General features: G+C 35.0%; 1 protein-coding gene across 1 annotated transcript; it reads right to left on the bottom strand.

Annotated features, from left to right (window-relative positions):
• Positions 1–1,585: 1,585 nt before the first annotated feature.
• On the bottom strand, positions 1,586–13,355 carry toporsb (topoisomerase I binding, arginine/serine-rich b). The gene is made up of 3 exons (XM_073823019.1): positions 13,166–13,355; positions 8,056–9,048; positions 1,586–5,782 (listed from the first exon to the last, which is right to left on the bottom strand). Exons 2-3 carry the CDS (start codon positions 9,046–9,048, stop codon positions 3,917–3,919), a joined length of 2,859 nt encoding a protein of 952 aa, XP_073679120.1. The 5' UTR covers positions 13,166–13,355; the 3' UTR covers positions 1,586–3,916.
• Between the last annotated feature and the right edge of the window lie 4,156 nt (positions 13,356–17,511).

Here is a 17,511-nt window from a genome sequence, read left to right as displayed (position 1 = left end):
AATGCTTTGAAAGCCCCAGCGAAGTTCTGATCTGAATTAAATGATTCACGACATGCGAAAGTCACGATCTGAATAAAATGATTCACAAACCCGCATCGAAGTCCCGATCTGAATCAAATGATTCAAACCTGCATCGAAGTCCCGATCTGAATTAAATGATTTGCGATATACAAAAGTCCCGATCTGAATCAAATGATTCATGATACACAAAGTCTGATTTAAATCAAATAATTTGCGATTCGAAGTCCTGATCTGAAACAAATGATTCACAAACCCGCATCGAAGTCCCGATCTGAATCAAATGATTCTCAAACCCGCATCGAAGTCCCGATCTGAATCAAATGATTCGTAATATGCGAAGTCCCGATCTGAATCAAATGATTTGCGTTTCGAAGTCCCGCTCTGAATCAACTGATTCACAAACCCAAAACGAAGTCCCGATCTGAATAAAATGATTCGCAATTCAAAGTCATGTTCTGAAACAAATGATTCCCGAACCCGCATCGAAGTCCCGATCTGAATCAAATGATTTGCAAACCCACAGCAAAGTCCCAATCTGAATTAAATGATTTGCGATATGCAAAAGTCCCGATTTGAATCAAATGATTCGCAATTCAAAGTCATGTTCTAAATCAAATGCTTTGCAAACCCCAGCGAAGTCCTGATCTGAATCAAATGCTTCGCAAACCCGCAGCAAAGTCCCGCTCTGAATCAAATAATTAGTGAAGCCGCAGTTAAGTCCCGATCTGAATGAAATTATTTGCGATATGAGAAGTTCTGACCTGAATCAAATGATTCACAAACCCACATCGAAGTCCCAATCTAAATAAAATGATTCACAAACCCGCATCGAAGTCCCGATCTGAATAAAATGATTCGCAATGTGCAAAGTCCCAATCTGAATCAAATAATTCATGATACGCAAAGTCCGATTTAAAGTTCAAAGTTCCAATCTAAATCAAATGATTTGCGATTTGATGTCCCGATCGGAATCAAATGATTCACGAACCCGCAACGAAGTCCCCATCTCGTATAAAATGCAGTGCGAATCGCTTGAACTGAATGATCGAAGTCACGAGTTTGAATCAATCCGAGCAGTTCCAGCCAAAACGACTCACTCAGTTGATTCGGTTTGCCTGTTCCTCTTTTCGCATCTTCAGCCACGCTTATATGACACTGTCAGTACTACTACTTCTATAGCTTGTTTTCTGACATGAACTAAAATAAGCAAAAACGGTGTGATGTTTTTTTTAATTGTGTGAATTTTACATGAAAAGACAAACAAAAACAAAAATAAACAAATTTCATATCTTCCTATAATTCAAGCACTTTTCAAGTACCAGGAATATTACCATTTCCGATGGTTTTCCAGGCCTTACATTTCAAAAACTTCAAGCACCTTATACAAACCCTGCATTCAGCTGCAAATCCAGCAATATAGGGGTTTAACCATTACCTGGTAGACACAGGGTTGATCACATCCCAAGTGGTTAAAACTAAGGGTCTTGATCAAGTCCCAAAGATGATGACCTAATGCTGCTGTAAAGAAAAACAGAGTTTCAGACACTATTGTACATCTATTAAATGCATTTATTGATTGTTGGCTGACATGACAGGCAGCGGTTTTCAAGAAGGCTTGATGTGTGTTCAGTAGACATGATCAGTGAATTATATCTCCAGGGTGTCACCATAGTCCCACATACACCAGCACATACACACAGACTGCACAACGGAGGCATGGAGGTGTGTGTCACCTGTTCCCTGAGTTTAACAAAGACACAATTCTCCAAGTTCAGTGGGACTGAATAATGAATGATCAGTGGTTCTCAACCAGTGGCTCATGATTCAAAACAGGATCAAAGGTCTGACTCTGACAGGATCTTGGACAGAAGCTGAAAAAACAATGCCAAATGCAAATAATAAAATGCAACTTTTGCAACATTTAGAGGTAAAACAGTGTCAGTTGGACAGTAACCTTAATAGGACAATTTTATACCTTATTTACCCCTAAAAGGTCCATATTAGCACTTTAATAAGTAATATGCAACCTTAAGTTACAACATTGTAAATGGTTTGTACAGCTACTGTGAAATAAAATTCCAGGACTTTAAGCACTACTTTTTGATTTTCAAGAATTTCAATCAGAGATCTTACTTATTTCTTCTATTTCAAACTCTAAAAAGAGAAATATACACTAATATAAAATGGCAAAAATAAAGTGAAGCACATGCAAAGTATTTCTACTAAAGTATTACAAAGTATACTACACTTTTACCATAGTAAAACCACAGGTAACTTTCTTAAGGGATATGCATGTGTATACTATATTTTTTCTTTGTTTTTATAACTGTACTGCCTTAATGGTTTGATGTTTTCAACTGTTTAAGAAAAAAATAATAATTGTGCAATTACATCAAAATCCTAATATGAAACAAATGATTTGCGAACCTGCACTGAAGTCCAGATCTAAATAAAATTATTTGTGACGTTCTAAAGCAAAATATTTGCAAACCCCCTCCGAAGTTCCGATCTAAATCAAATGATTCACAATCCGTTCTCCAAAGTTCCGATCTAAAGCAAAAGATTCATGAACCTGTTCCAAAGTTCCAAACTAAATCAAATGATCCATGATTCACACTCTGAATTTCCAATTTAAATCAAATGATTTGTGATCCACGCTCTTGAGTCCTGATCAGAATAACGATTCGCAAACCACCATCAGGATCAGGAATCATTTGATTTCTTTCAGGACTTCAAATTGCACATTGAAAATCATTAGATTTGAATCATTCCATTCTCAAAATGATTCACGAAACCATTCTGATCTGAATCAAATGATTTGCGATACGCAAATGGAGCTTTTCAAAACAGTGAATCATTTTCCAATGCAATGGTTCAACTGATTCAGAGTTTCGAAAAGCTCCATTTCGCCCATTATTTCACCAAGCAATGTTTAAATTAGAAAATGAATGGCTCTTTTACTTTGATCTGGTTTTTGCTGGTGAATTGCTGGAAATGAATGATCCAAGTCTGAATTGAGTTTCTAAAAGGTTTTTGCATCCTCAGCCATATTTACATGACACTGTCAGCACTACAACTGGCTTAGTTTAATTGTTTTTTTTTAACAATTAACTGAAATTAGCAAAACAAGTATGTTTTTTAAATGAATGAAAAGATATATGCCTATTTAAAAAATGTAACACTTCAATAATTCAAGCATTTTTCAAGTACCTCTTCAGGAATATTGCTTTTTTCAAATTTTTTCCAGGCCTCAAATTTCAAAAAGTCAAATTAAAATTTTTACTTTTTTTTTTTTTTTTTTTAGCACTTTAAGCACCTTGTACGAACCCTGATTGTACCTTGCCCAACCCTAAAAGGTGCATTTTAGTACTATAATAAGCAATATGCACCCTTAAGGTACTAATACCCTTTTAAGGGTAAATAAAGTAAAAATGTGTCCTTTTAAGGGTACTGCCTCAGTGGCAATCTTTTGTAAGTCTAAAGGTACAAATTACTCACATTTTTTCCTGATAGCGTAAGATATCAAAATGAAGTTTCCCATATTTTACTGTACATCTTGTCAAACAAAAATATGCGTTTTGAAGCAAACAAGCTGAGAACCACTAGTCTAGAAGGTAACCCCAGTGTATTTGCTGCTACTAGGGTTAAGGTTAGTGGAACGAGGGTTGCCATCCAGACATGATCGTCGTTGGGTTGTGGCACAGTGAATCAGCACCAGATTTGAGGAAGAGGACCACCGTAACTATAAATACAACATGAACCATAATAATGACGTCATAAATGACAAAAAAATGTAAGCATTCGCTTCCAGCAGTTGTTCAATTTTTACATGAGTTTATAAAAGGCTGATTCAGACAAGCACGTGTCTGTATGAAAAAAGTGTCTTGTTTTAGTTCTAGCTAGCAGTGTTGGTCACTATCTCTTGGGGTCCGTCGCCATCCATGTTCTCGTTCTCTAAGTTTCCAGCATCTCCTCTCATCTCCAATTGGTCTTTGTGTTGGCTAGAAGCAGGTTGGTTTTGGACAGGAGAACTCGCACGAGGACTCGGCTGCCCTATATCTTGCTCTGCCCCCGGAAGGAAATCCACAAGATCTTGCAGAATAGTTTCAAGCAGCCTCACATCCGAAGGTGGGGTTGCTGTTATCGAAGTCACTGCGAAAGGGTCAGGCATAAACTCTTCGTGGTTACCGGCAGCCATATTACGGGAGCTGTCGGAACTACTGCGGTCTACTACGTCCACAACGCAGTCATCCAAGTTTAGTGTGCGTTCTGTGGTTAGGTCACTGTGGCAAATGGGACTCGAGGGCTCGGATAGAGGATTCGAAGAGTCCAAGGTACAACTTGTGTTCTGGAGGAGATCTTGCTCCTGAGTCGCATCCCTTTGGTCGACGTCAACGGCGGTTTGGTCTATAACGTCCATGACGCGGTCCAGACAGTCGATGGTACGGTCGCTATCGCTATCGATCGTGATCACAGTGGGCGAACGCAGTTCCCTCTTACGCTTCCGGTGCCTCCTCTTCCTCCGCTGGACCCAGTGTGGATCAGGCGCCCTTCGTTCGTAGATGATCTCCACGCTTGGCGATCGCTCCCTGCTGCGTTTGCGTTCTCGGTGCCGCTTTTCCTTGGTCGCGGTTCCCTCCTTGTGCTGCCGCTGGGCTGCTCGCTCTAAGTGCCGGGTTTTGTACTTGCGTTTGCCACTGGGTTTGTCTAGGCAGGATCTTTCGGAGTGAGAATCAGCACTGCTGCTGCTGATCGACCGCTTGCGGCGTTTACAACAACGCTGGGGATGTTGGGAACCAAGGAACGAGTCGGAATCGGGCGTCTTACTCCTCCTTTCCTTGGTTCGCTTCCTCTTGGAGTGGGACGGAGAGTGGGAGAATCTTTCTTTGGCATGGCGCGAACACTCTCGGCGGCTCCTACCGCTTTTGTTTCGGGAGGGAGTCCAATCGCTACTGTTTGACCTAGAGACGGGGCTACCGCTCCAAACGGACACTGCTGGACTCTGCGTCCAGCTTTGCATTTGGCTCGGTAAGCAATCTGGGGTCCTGACATGCCGTGATTGTTCTAAACTCTTATCTTTCTCTTTGCTGCCAGAGCGCCGATCACCTTTGTGCCTCCCGTGACCTCTGAGCTCATCTCGAAGGTGTGAGCGTGAGCCATCTTTGGACCGGTGACCAGAGGACAAGTAGTCTGTCTCCAGTTCTCTGCTGTGTAATCCGACTCCATCCGAGTTTAAATGCGGTGGACTGCACATAGGAGCAGGGCCTGGGGAGGAACTAGGGCTAAGCGGCTTCACATCGGACTGCAAAGGGAGCTGCACTTGGGAAGCCTCTGTTTTAGTTACTGAGGCCGTCGTCTCGGTGGTGGCTGGCTCTTGCTCCTCTTCAGACGAATCCGAGGAGAGATGAACAAGTTCTGGGGTACGTTCGGCCATCGGTTTCACGTATCCCACAATCAGACACTCTTCCTCTTCATCATCGTCACCTGGTCCAGGAGACACGCTGCCACTTGCCACAGGGACAGTCATGTCCAGGGCACTGAGGGGAGGGGCTGTGCTTAAGCTTGGCTCCGCCCCCTCGTCCTGTGACTGGCTGGAAGAGGGGAGGAGGGTTGAATAGGAGGGACCAGGTGTCTCGTCATCCCACGCCGACTGACTTGGCAAACTTTCCGCTCCACTTGCTGTGGCAACGGATGCAAGGCGCTCCTGGACAGCAGAGGGATTTTCTGTAACATTGTCCTCACTGTCATTATCATCATCATCCTGTAAGAAAATACAATAACAACAATGAAAACTTTGGTAAACTGAACCAGAAACAGTTTACATATTCCTGCTGCTCTCCTCACAGGGGACAGCAGAACAACAACCTAGTTTTTTATCACATCAAGATTTTTAGAAATATATAGGTATTTACATTTACGTATTTGGTAGACGCCTTTATCCCAAAGTAAGCAGTTTAATAGTTTGTGTGTTACTTCTCACCATGGTGGAGGAAAAGGAAGAGGAAATTATGTTTGTTTTTTTTTGTCATTTTTGGAGTTGGACACCTTCTGGTTGCTGCTTTCAGGGTCAATCCATCTTAAAGGGTGAGTTCACTCGAAAATTACAAATTCTGTCATTAATTGAACGTGGTAATACCCTTGCTGTCTATGGTGGGTGTGAGAGCTTTTGGATCTCATCAAAAATATCTTAATATAATTAATGACAGAATGTTCATCTTTGAGTGAACTAACCCTTTAAATGGTGTAATGGAGGTTGCTTGGCCATTTTTAGTTTACTATCAATTGTTTTGGGTGCTTTAGGACCATCCTGAGCTAAGACGTTGATGTAAATAAAATACAAACTTTTCTTCTGTGCTTTAATTCTAAAAGTAAAAACAAAAAAAAGTTGTTAGCTGAAAAAAAAAAAAAAGTTAAATTGTTAAACTTCCATTTGATTACAATTCAGAAAAGTTCAAATGAAAAAGACAAAACATAGGGATTGATTATTGTAAAAATAGTAAGTATTAAATTAAAAATTTGGGAAAAAATAAAACACTTCACAGGGCCCTAATCTACGATGGTGTTTTAGTGGTACATTAAAATTTTTTTATAAATCTAAAATTATGAGATTTAAAGTCTTAATATTTTGAGAATAAAATCTAAATTACATTAATAAAGTAGAAATTACTAGAGATGCACCGATTGACCAGCTAGGGATCGGAATCGGCCGATTTTTCGCATGATCGGCCCGGATCAGTGAGCGGCCGGTCAGTTTGTCCTCTTGCCGATTCCTAGCCGATCCCTTTATTGCCAGCAGCGCATGCAATTAAGTCACAGCCACGCACGCACTCACAATCGTGTGTAAACATGTCGTTGGTGTGAGTGAAGATGACACAAAGATCACAGTTTGTAACATTAATAAGGCCAAAATACAATGTGAGGGAACAACCACGAAAATGTTCGTAACAGCAAACCTAGTAAGACACTTCCATCATAAAAACCATCACTCCTCTGAAAATTCCCAGTTTAAAAAGGGGAAAGCGGCTAAAGCTAGCGCTCCGCGCCTAAGCAAAAGCTCGCTGAAGTGTCGAAAAGTGAGCGCTTGTTTATACCTTTTTCGAAGGCACAAAGCACTTTATTTTGTTAATAAAGTTATTTTGCTGTAAGTAGGTTGTGCAATGTTTAAGAATTTATTTTATTAAAAAATAAATTTAATTAAAGAAAATATTTCTGTATATTCTTTCATTACAGTTCTTTAAAAAAAAAAAAAAAAAAACGGAATCGGCAAAAATCGGAATCCGCAGGTCACATTTACTGAAAAATCGGAATCGGCCAAGAAAATTTTAATCGGTGCATCTCTAGAAATTACGATAATAAAGTCAAACTGTTAAGAGAACAAAGTTGGAATTTCGAGAATAAAGTTGAAATGTTTCAAGCATAAAGTCTAACTTTGAGAAAAAAAGTCAAAATTGCAAGAATGAAGTCAAAATATGTAGAGAATAAAGTTGAAATTACGAGAATTAAATTGTAGCAATTACTGTTTTCTTTGTGAAAATTCCACCACCTACTCCACAAAAACATCTGGTATCCAATCGTTCATTACTCACATGTATTTAACTAAAAACAACAAAACGTTCTTGAAACATTTCAACTTTAGTCTCATGATCTCAGATTTATTTTTTTAACATGGCACTAAAATTATGTCGTTCTAATCAAGGTTACCACTCAAAAAAAAATTAAATGGCCAAACAACCGACTTTTTGGACCACTTCATACAATAACAATTAAACATTCTCAAAACACTTCGACTTTATTCTCATAATCTTAGATTTTTTTTTACATGGCACTAAATAGCTGTCATACTAATCAGGTTATCACTCAAAAAGAAAAAAAAGAAATTAAATGGCCAAACAACCAACATTTTGTACCACTTCATTGCAAGGAAAAGATTAAATGTGCGAGCATTCTGCTTAACATCCTAAAAGAACGAAGGCAAGTAAATTCAGAAACTGTTAGTCGATACTAAACGTAATGTCTGATGTTTGTGTGCCTCACCTCAGAAATGGCGATAACGGAAAGGTCCGAGCTGCTGCCCTCCTCGTAGCTGGGAGCGGGACAGTCGTAAACGGCCTGCTGGTCGTACGCCTCCATGTTGAGGGAGGAGCGGGCGAAGCTCACCAGCTCGTGCAGGAAGTGGTCAGTGCGCGCCAGCAGGAAGGGGCGGAGCTCATCTCGGATAGCCGAATCCTCCATGTTGTAGTTCATGATACGTGAGATGATGATGTTCTGCACGATGTTCACCAGCGAGCCGTGCGAACCATACAAAACGGTGAGCTCACGTTGTAGCCAAGGCAACAGTCGCCGCAAGCAGCCAGGGTTTTGTCTCAAGAACGCTGCCGAAATGTCCCTTTGCCTGACGGCATCCCGAGTGCTGCGAACGCGAACGCCAGTCCTATAAAGCGCGCGTCGGAAAGCCACCACGTCTTGGTCGCGTAATCGCCGAAGGCTCCGCCCCTCGCCCCGGCCATGTCTGCGCGCCGTCAGTCGCAGCACCATCTGCTGGACATCTTGGTTCACAGCGAGCGCCGCGGCATCCGTCAAGCCATCGAACATGACGTCGTCCTCCAGCGGAGGGGAGGAGGCAGGGGCGGGCTGTTGCGCTCTGTGGCTCCGCCTCTCCCGGCCTCGGAGAGCTCGGGGGCGGAGCACACGCTCAGGTGGATCGCCGGCGGCGGCGTTCAGAGCCGCTCCATTCTCCGGCGGCTGCAATATGAACTCCTTAAAGTCGTTTTCCCCTTTGACGGAGTGGAATATGGAATGGAAGGGCTGCTTGCAAAGCGGACACTCGGCTTTGTTCTTGGACCATTCGTGGATGCAGCGGAAACAGAAACGGTGCAGGCAGCGGTTCAGCGAAGCCACGTTTTTGAAGCTGTCGAGGCAGATGGGGCATTTGGAATCAGGCGACGCGTTGGCCAATAAACGCTGAGACGATTTGTTAGCGCTTTCTCGCTTTCTCCCACGCAACTTCATCTTAGAGGGCGCCATCATCTACGACACACAGAACATCAGCCCATTAGACAATCATTTTACATACATTTTTGCATTTAGCCAGGTTCATCAGACAGCAATGCAAGAACATACACTACTAGGGTTGTCACGATACCATAAAAATGACTTACGATACTATACCAGCTGAAGTATCACGATACCAAGTAGTATCGCGATACCATGCAGTATTTTGTTCATTTAAAATTCTATTCTACAAAATGAATCAAAGTTTCATAAATAAAAAGATGTAAATGAAAACAGACAACATTTTTTTCTCTGAATACTTCATTAATGTGAATGAATGACTGGCTATTGTTTTCCATGAAATCATGTCAACATAACTCATCTTAGCAATGCGCAGAAGCTGCATGAAGTGACATTTAGATGTGGTATTTATACATTTAGACTTTATTTATAATTGCATAAATAATAGATTACAGACTAATGTTTTAAATACAAAACTCTGAATATAGAAATATTATGGGAAAGAATGTAATATGATGAGAAACTTAAACCCGTCAGCAGGTGGCAGCAGTGTTTGTGATTGAATCACTGAGTCGTTCAAACGATTCTTTCAAAACAGCTGAATCATTCAGGAGTGAATCAAATGACTGTTTTTATGAATGGCTTAGTGAATCAGTGATTTGCCCAAACCAACGCAGATATGGATTCGAACACAGAAACGAAACAAAAACATCTTGCTGAACTGTCAGGAGCATTTTTGCTCGCATATCTTGAAAGTAAGCAGCTTATATATTAAAACATTAATAATATATAAAATATATATAATGATTAATAAGAGCCAAGTGGAAAGCAGCTAGTATGTTAATGAATGGAATTGCATTCGTGATCAACGATCCTTCCAGAAACGAATTATTTCACCTGTTCTAAAAGTGGGCAAAGGAATGAAAATACGAAAAAACTATAAATATGTTGAATAAGTGATTCTTGAACTGCTATTTTTTTTAAATAACATCAGACGGTCTGAATCATCAGACCCTCTCTTCTGATAAACTGCAGCGTGAACAACGACGTGCGCGTGCGCCTTCTCATTTCAAACTGAACTGAAGCGTCGGGAAACACTGGATACCATATGAAGCGTAGAGACAGCCTGTGCTACACAAAGCACAGCAGAAAGACATTTTGGTGTGCTGGCGTGCATGTTCAAATGAACGTTTTAAACAGTGTTCCTGCCGTGCATATACGATACTACCGTTTCAAAAATGCAATGGCACCGCGGGTATTTTTAAGCTTTAGTATCGCGATACTACCGTAGTACCGGTATACCGTGCAACCCTATACACTACCAGTTTAGAGTTTTACGGAGGGCTGTGCAATTAATCAAAATTCAGTTTCGGTTTCAAACGATCATGAAATTACAGTAATGGAGATTAAACGATTATTGCACCCCATTCCGCCCCCTTTCCAGTGATGCACTATTTCGCTTCTCCATAAAAGGCTAATTTCACATTAGGGCTGGGCGGTATATATCGTTACCGCGGAATGAAATGTGTACAGTAAAATAATTTTTTATTCCGTATATACCGCAAAATGTAAATAAGTGGGCGTGGCCAACTCACGTGCAGCACGCATGAGGCTGAGACTGGTCAAACCGTTGAATGCAAGACTGAAGGATACGCTGGGAGGTTGCAAAAACATGGAAAAGGAGAAACCTTAAAGTGTTTACATATTTATATTTTCATATTTAAGTTTTATTTTCTTGTTATTTACTTGAGATATTTTATATCTGTGAGATGTTACTTGAGAAAAGTTTACAATAATAAGTTCTGTCCACATCAAGCTGTGAAATGTGACATACAGTGGAATTGCTGTTCATATAAATTCATATTTTGTTTACTATATTTAGAAGGTTAAAAATAAAATACAAAATAATCAAATAAGATCAACCCCTTTTCTTTTCTTAAATATTCAAGCTTATTTATTATATAAAGCCCTTTTGTACATTTTCTGGAATAACTACCTATATAAAAAACTATATCGTGAAAGATATCGTTACCGTGAAATAAAATTTTGGTCATACCGCCCAGCCCTATTTCACATGCAAATCAGCAAAATAATGTACATCACTTTTATACAACGGGACGTGCTTGATTTATTAATGTTTCTTTGATGTTGCGTTTTTAAAAGCAGAAAGACAACTTACGCTGTTCTGTGTTTGCGCTCAGAGACGGAGCAGAACACGGACATGTAAAGTTATCTTTTAGCTCAAGGTGTGCCTAAGCAGTCAAATACACACAAAAATATTTCAAAATGAGGCGCTTGGTGATTATTCATGTAAAGCCTTGTCAGTTATGTCTTAATTGATCATAAACAGTTGAGAATGAAATACGTGTGTAACAGTATATAGAACCCGTGTGGCTCTTAAAGTGGCAACAAATAACGTTTATTTTACATTCAATTTCTGTACCATTGTTTACTACTTTTGACTTGCATAAAGAATTCATAATTGTGTTAAATAACCGTGATTATGATTTTGGCCAAAACCGAGCAGCCCTAGTTTTAATGTAAAAAAAAAAAAAAAAAAAAACACTCTTCTGCTCACCAAGCCTGCATTTATTTGATCCAAAATGTAAAATGCAAAACTTTGTATATTTTGTAATATATCCAAAAATGCAGTAACATTGTGAAATATTTTTACTATTTAAAATAACTACTTTCTATCTGAGTATATTTTAAAATGTAATTTATTCCTGTGATACAAAGCTGAATTTTCAGCATCATTACTGCAGTCTTCAGTGTCACATGATGCTTTTAGAAATCATTCTAATACTCTGATTTGTTGTTCAAGAAACATTTTATTATTATTATTATTATTGCTATTTAAAACAGTTGATCATTTTTTCAGGATTCTCTGATTAATAGAAAGATCTAACTAAAGATCAGCATTTATTTTTGACCGAAATACAACTTAGCAAACCATATTATTACAAATAAAGCTTTTCCTGAGTATATATATTGATATAGTTGGTAACGTTACATAACCCTTGTGAAATCTGCAAATTGTTAATAATAAAGTCTCTTCTGCTCACCAAGCCTGCATTTATTTGATCCAAAATTTCTGAATTTTGAAATATGTACATTTGTGTATATTTTGTAATATATCCATAAAAGCAGTAATATTGTGAAATATTTTTACTATTTTAAATAACCACTTTCTATGTGAATATATTTTAAAATGTAATTTATTCCTGAGATACAAAGCTGTATTTTCAGCCTCATTGCTGCAGTCTTCAGTGTCACATGATCCATCAGAAATCATTCTAATATGCTGATTTGCTGTTCAAGAAACATTTATTATTATTATTATTATTGATGATATAAATTTGATTGCAACACAACTTTGCAAACCATATTATTAAAAAGAAAGCTTTTCTTGAGTATATATAGATATAGTTATTCATAAGGTTACATAACCTCTGTGAAATCTGCTAAATATTATCATAAAAAGAGGATTTTACGAAAAGTATTTTTGAATATAGTTCATACCGTTTGACATTAACATATATTTGATATTTGTGATATGACATGCAATATGTCATGTCTTCAACCATACAATTCAGAAAGTACAGTTCTGAAACACCTATAAAATAAAGTAATTCTGAAATGACTGCTTCACTAACAATAATAATACCATGATATATGTACATAGGGTAATTATTCAGTATCAGGGTGTTCATTAAAGCATCATGGTATCACCATTTAATCAAATCAGTGTACCATGGTATTACCACAGTACTTTTTAAATGAGCAATTCATTAATATAAACACATTAACAAATTTCAATCATGCAAATAAAGATACTTGCAGTAAACAAATACATTCCTGCGTCTCTGAAAGCCACACAGATAACGTTACAGCCACAAACACTGAGAATTGTGCTCAAAATGAGCGACGAAATCACATTAAATAATAGAAAAGGTGCGAAAATTAGCAGCTAGCGTTAAACGCGGTTCGCAGTGTTTTGATCGACGGTTAACGTAAGCGGATATCTCGATGCTAATGATTCAAAACACCTCTACAGACAACACACTGGATACAGAAAGGAAATATGATCAAAAACAGTACAAACAACTAGTTTTATCAAACAGACTCTTACCTGACCATCAGCTCCTCATTACAAAGCCGCAAAACCGCTGGGGACGATCCAAACCGCACGATCGCGCGCCCACAAACACATCTATATCACATCAGCGACACATCCATCACGATAAAAACACCAAATAAAAGAAGATGAACATTAAAAAACCGATGGAAGTGGAGTAGGTTCGCACTGCTGTTGAGGAACAGAACACACACAGCACAGCAGCAGCAGAGCGCCTCTTCCGGCAGACGACGCGCGCATGCGCGCCACCAACGGCCTGGAGCGGTACTACCATAGATATATAGAATGTCTTAAGTCGCTGGGGTATATTTGCAGCAATAGCCAAAAATACATGGTATGGGTCAAAATTATTGATTTTTCTTTTATGTCAAAAATCATTAGGAAATTAAGTAAAGATAATGTTCCATTAAGATTTTTTGTAAAATTCCTACTGTAAACCTATCAAAATGTAATTTTTGATTAGTAATATGCATTGTTAAGAACTTAATTTGGACAACTTTAAAGGTGATTTTCTCAGTATTTTGATTTTTTTTGCACCCTCAGATTCCAGATTTTCAAATAGATGCCTCTTTATTGCTGTTCCATCCAAAACTACTGTTCACAATGCGACCATATTCCCAGCATTCTTCTAACACCAGTTTTTGCTGCTGTTTTGTATACTGCACATCCATAGTCAAACACTGATCGGATTAATGCAATATAAATCATTTTCAAAGAAGAGCCTGACGCCCCCCAATTATACCCTGAAAGACACTTTAAAAGATTGATTGCTTTCTTACATTTGTCTACCATTTTCTGAACATGATTTTTAAAAGTAAGTTTACTATCAAACCACACACCAAGATATCTTAAGTCATTAACCTGTTTGAGAGATTGTCCATATATCTTAAGATCTATTGTGGGTTTTACCCTTCCCGCACACTTAAAATAAATAAATGAAAATAAATAAAATGTAGAGGAAATAAAGTAATACAAATAAATAAATACATTAATATTATTAGAATGAAACAAACATTTATTATAATATACAGAAAATAAATAAATAATATAAACAAAATAAATCAATAAATTTATATAAATCATTTCTTTCTTAAGAAATACACAAACATTTATTAAAATGAACAGAAAACAAAATAAATAATATAAACAAAATAAATCAATAAATTAATATAAATAAATAAATATTTTTTTCTTTCTTCAAAAATACACAAACGTTTATTAAAATCTACAGAAAAGAAATAATAATAAACAAAATCAATCAATCAATAAATAAATTACTGCATGTATTTTATTTCTTAAACATATAAACACATACATGAATACAAATATACAGAAAATAAATAAATGATAAAAAAATCAATCAATAAATACAAAGAAACAAATAACTAAATAAATACCCCCTTAATTAAAGCATAAACAAACATTTATTAAAATATACAGAAAACAAATAAATGATATAAACAGCAAATCAATAAATTAATATAAATAAATAAATATTATTTATTTCTTCAAAAACACACAAACCTTTATTGAAATATACAGAAAACAAATAAATAATAATAAGCTAAATAAATCAATCAATAAATTACTGCATTTATTTCTTTAAAAATATAAACAAATATTTTGTCAAATATAGAAAATAAATACATGAAATTAATTAAACGTAGAAGGAATAAATAAATAAAAAATACATAAATATTCTTCAAACATAAACAAACATGTATTAAAATATACAGAAAATAAATTATAACAAAAATCAATAAATAAATACAAATAACTAAATAAATATCCTCTTTCTTACAAAATACACAAACATTTATTAAAATATACAGAAAACTAATAATAATAAACAAAATAAATAAATGCATAAATTACTGTATGCATTTTATTGCTCAAAAAATAGAAACAAATATTTCTTAAAATATAGAAAACAAATATTTTGTCAAATATAGAAAATAAATACATGAAATTAATTAAATGTAGAAGGAATAAATAAATAAAAATAAATAAATACATACATAAATATTCTTCAAACATAAACAAACATGTATTAAAATATACAGAAAATAAATTATAACAAAAATCAATAAATAAATACAAATAACTAAATAAATATCCTCTTTCTTACAAAATACACAAACATTTATTAAAACATACAGAAAACTAATAATAATAAACAAAATAAATAAATGCATAAATTACTGTATGCATTTTATTGCTCAAAAAATAGAAACAAATATTTCTTAAAATATAGAAAACAAATAAATGAAAATTAATATAATAAATAAACAAAATAAATCTCATGTCCTGTCTTTCAACAAAATATAAACATTTCTTTATTAAAATATACAGAAAACAATAAAAATAACAAAAATCAAACAATAAAAAAATCAATAAATTAATATAAATAAATAAATACTCTTTCTTTCTTTCAACATTTATTACAACGTGAAGAAAACAAATAAATAATCTAAACAAAATAAATCAATAAATAAATTACTGCATGCATTTTATTTCTTTAAAAATATAAACAAATATCTCTTAAAATATAGAAAACAAATAAATGAAAATAAATAAAATAAACAAACAAACAAACCAATAAACCGCATGTCCTTTCTTTCTTTAACAACAAACAATTATTTATTAAAATATACAGAAAAAATCTATAAATGATTACAATTAATTTATCACTATAAATAAATAAAACACATAATTTCTTTCTTTAAAATGCACAAACATTTATTAACATATGCAGAAAACAATCAAATAATAATAAACTAAAACATTTAAATAATTAATAAAGAAATATTTGTTCGTCAAAATTACACTATTACAATATACAGAAAACAAATAAATTAATGCATGCTTTTGATTTCTTTAAAAACATAAACAAGTATTTCTTAAAATATAGAAAACAAATAAATGAAAATAAATAAACAAATAAATTGCATGTCCTTTCTTTACATACATATAAACATTTATTTATTAAAACATGCAGAAGATACATAATAACAAATAAAATGAATAAGCAAATAAAAATAAGTAATACATAAAACAAATAAATGTATAATAAACAAATAAACAAAAATAAAACAGAGAACAAATAAATGGCATGCCCTTTCTTTCTTTAACAACATAGAAACCATTTTTATTAAAATATACAGAAAAAATAAATAATACAAAATCTATAAATTATTACAATTAATTAATCACTATGAACTAAATAAACACATATAATTTCTTTCTTTAAAAATGCACAAACATTTTTTAAAATATAAAAACAAACAAATAATAATAAACTAAATAAATAGATAATTGAATACAAATAAATAAAATAATTAATAAACAAATATTCGTTCATCAAAAATACACAAACACCTATTACAATATACAGAAAACAAATAAATTAATGCACGCTTTTTATTTCTTTAGAAATATAAACATATATTTCTTAAAATATAGAAACGAATAAATGAAAAGAAATAAACAAATAACTTGCATGTCCTTTCTTTACATACATATAAACATTTATTTATTAAAACATGCAGAAAATACATAATAACAAATAAAATGAATAAATAAGCAAATAAGTAGCTAATACATAAAATAAACAAATAAACACAAATTAAAACAGACGACAAATAAATGCATGCTCTCTGTAATAAAATAGATACATAAAAATTAAGGCAATTTTTTTACCAAAGATTTCATAAAAGTTAAAAACATATATATATATATATATTGTTTATGGGCAATAATTTATAAGAAATAGGAAATACAATTTTTAATTTTTTAAATATTTTTTTGTAATTTCTTTTGCAGTCTTGAACATAGTTTTTCACTGTTTTCTGTATTTGTAGATGGAAAATATAACAACTAACCGCCCGAGGAAAACTATTGTAGAAAGAAGAAATGTCACTGGTGGAATGAGAGGTTCTTCCGGTCGGCGTCTTGGATACCAGTCGTGTACTTCCGGTCGTGATTCGATGCTAAATCGCTAATAAGTGCGCTAACGGGATGCTTCCAGTTTCCAGATTAATTTGACGGTTTATAGAAACAAACAGAAAAGATGTCCGTGAGTCGGCGATGTTTGGACAGAATCTTCTCGATCGTGAGTTTCAGAAACACGTGTTTTGACTAAAACACAGCTGCACATTATATACACTTATTTACAGACGATTAGTGCATTCAAATAAACCATTGAGGCCAAATATTATTTAATTATTATTTAGTTACTTTACTATTATTACTTACAAGAGATAAACTGTGCTATTTTGATCGTTTATGTGCTATTATGGTTATATATATATATATATATATATATATATATATATATATAT

The sequence above is a fragment of the Garra rufa genome, chromosome 18 (genome assembly GCF_049309525.1).
Source record: "Garra rufa chromosome 18, GarRuf1.0, whole genome shotgun sequence".
Lineage (NCBI taxonomy): Eukaryota > Metazoa > Chordata > Actinopteri > Cypriniformes > Cyprinidae > Garra > Garra rufa.
This window is presented reverse-complemented; position numbering and strand designations above follow the sequence as displayed.

What these genes read in the sequence shown, in the direction of transcription:
- toporsb (XM_073823019.1), bottom strand. Translation starts at nt 9,048, where the DNA reads ATGATGGCGCCCTCTAAGATGAAGTTGCGTGGGAGAAAGCGAGAAAGC. An exon ending in CCGTTATCGCCATTTCTGAG is followed by an intron (nt 5,783 to 8,055) that starts GTGAGGCACACA and finishes ATTTTCTTACAG; the next exon opens with GATGATGATGATAATGACAG.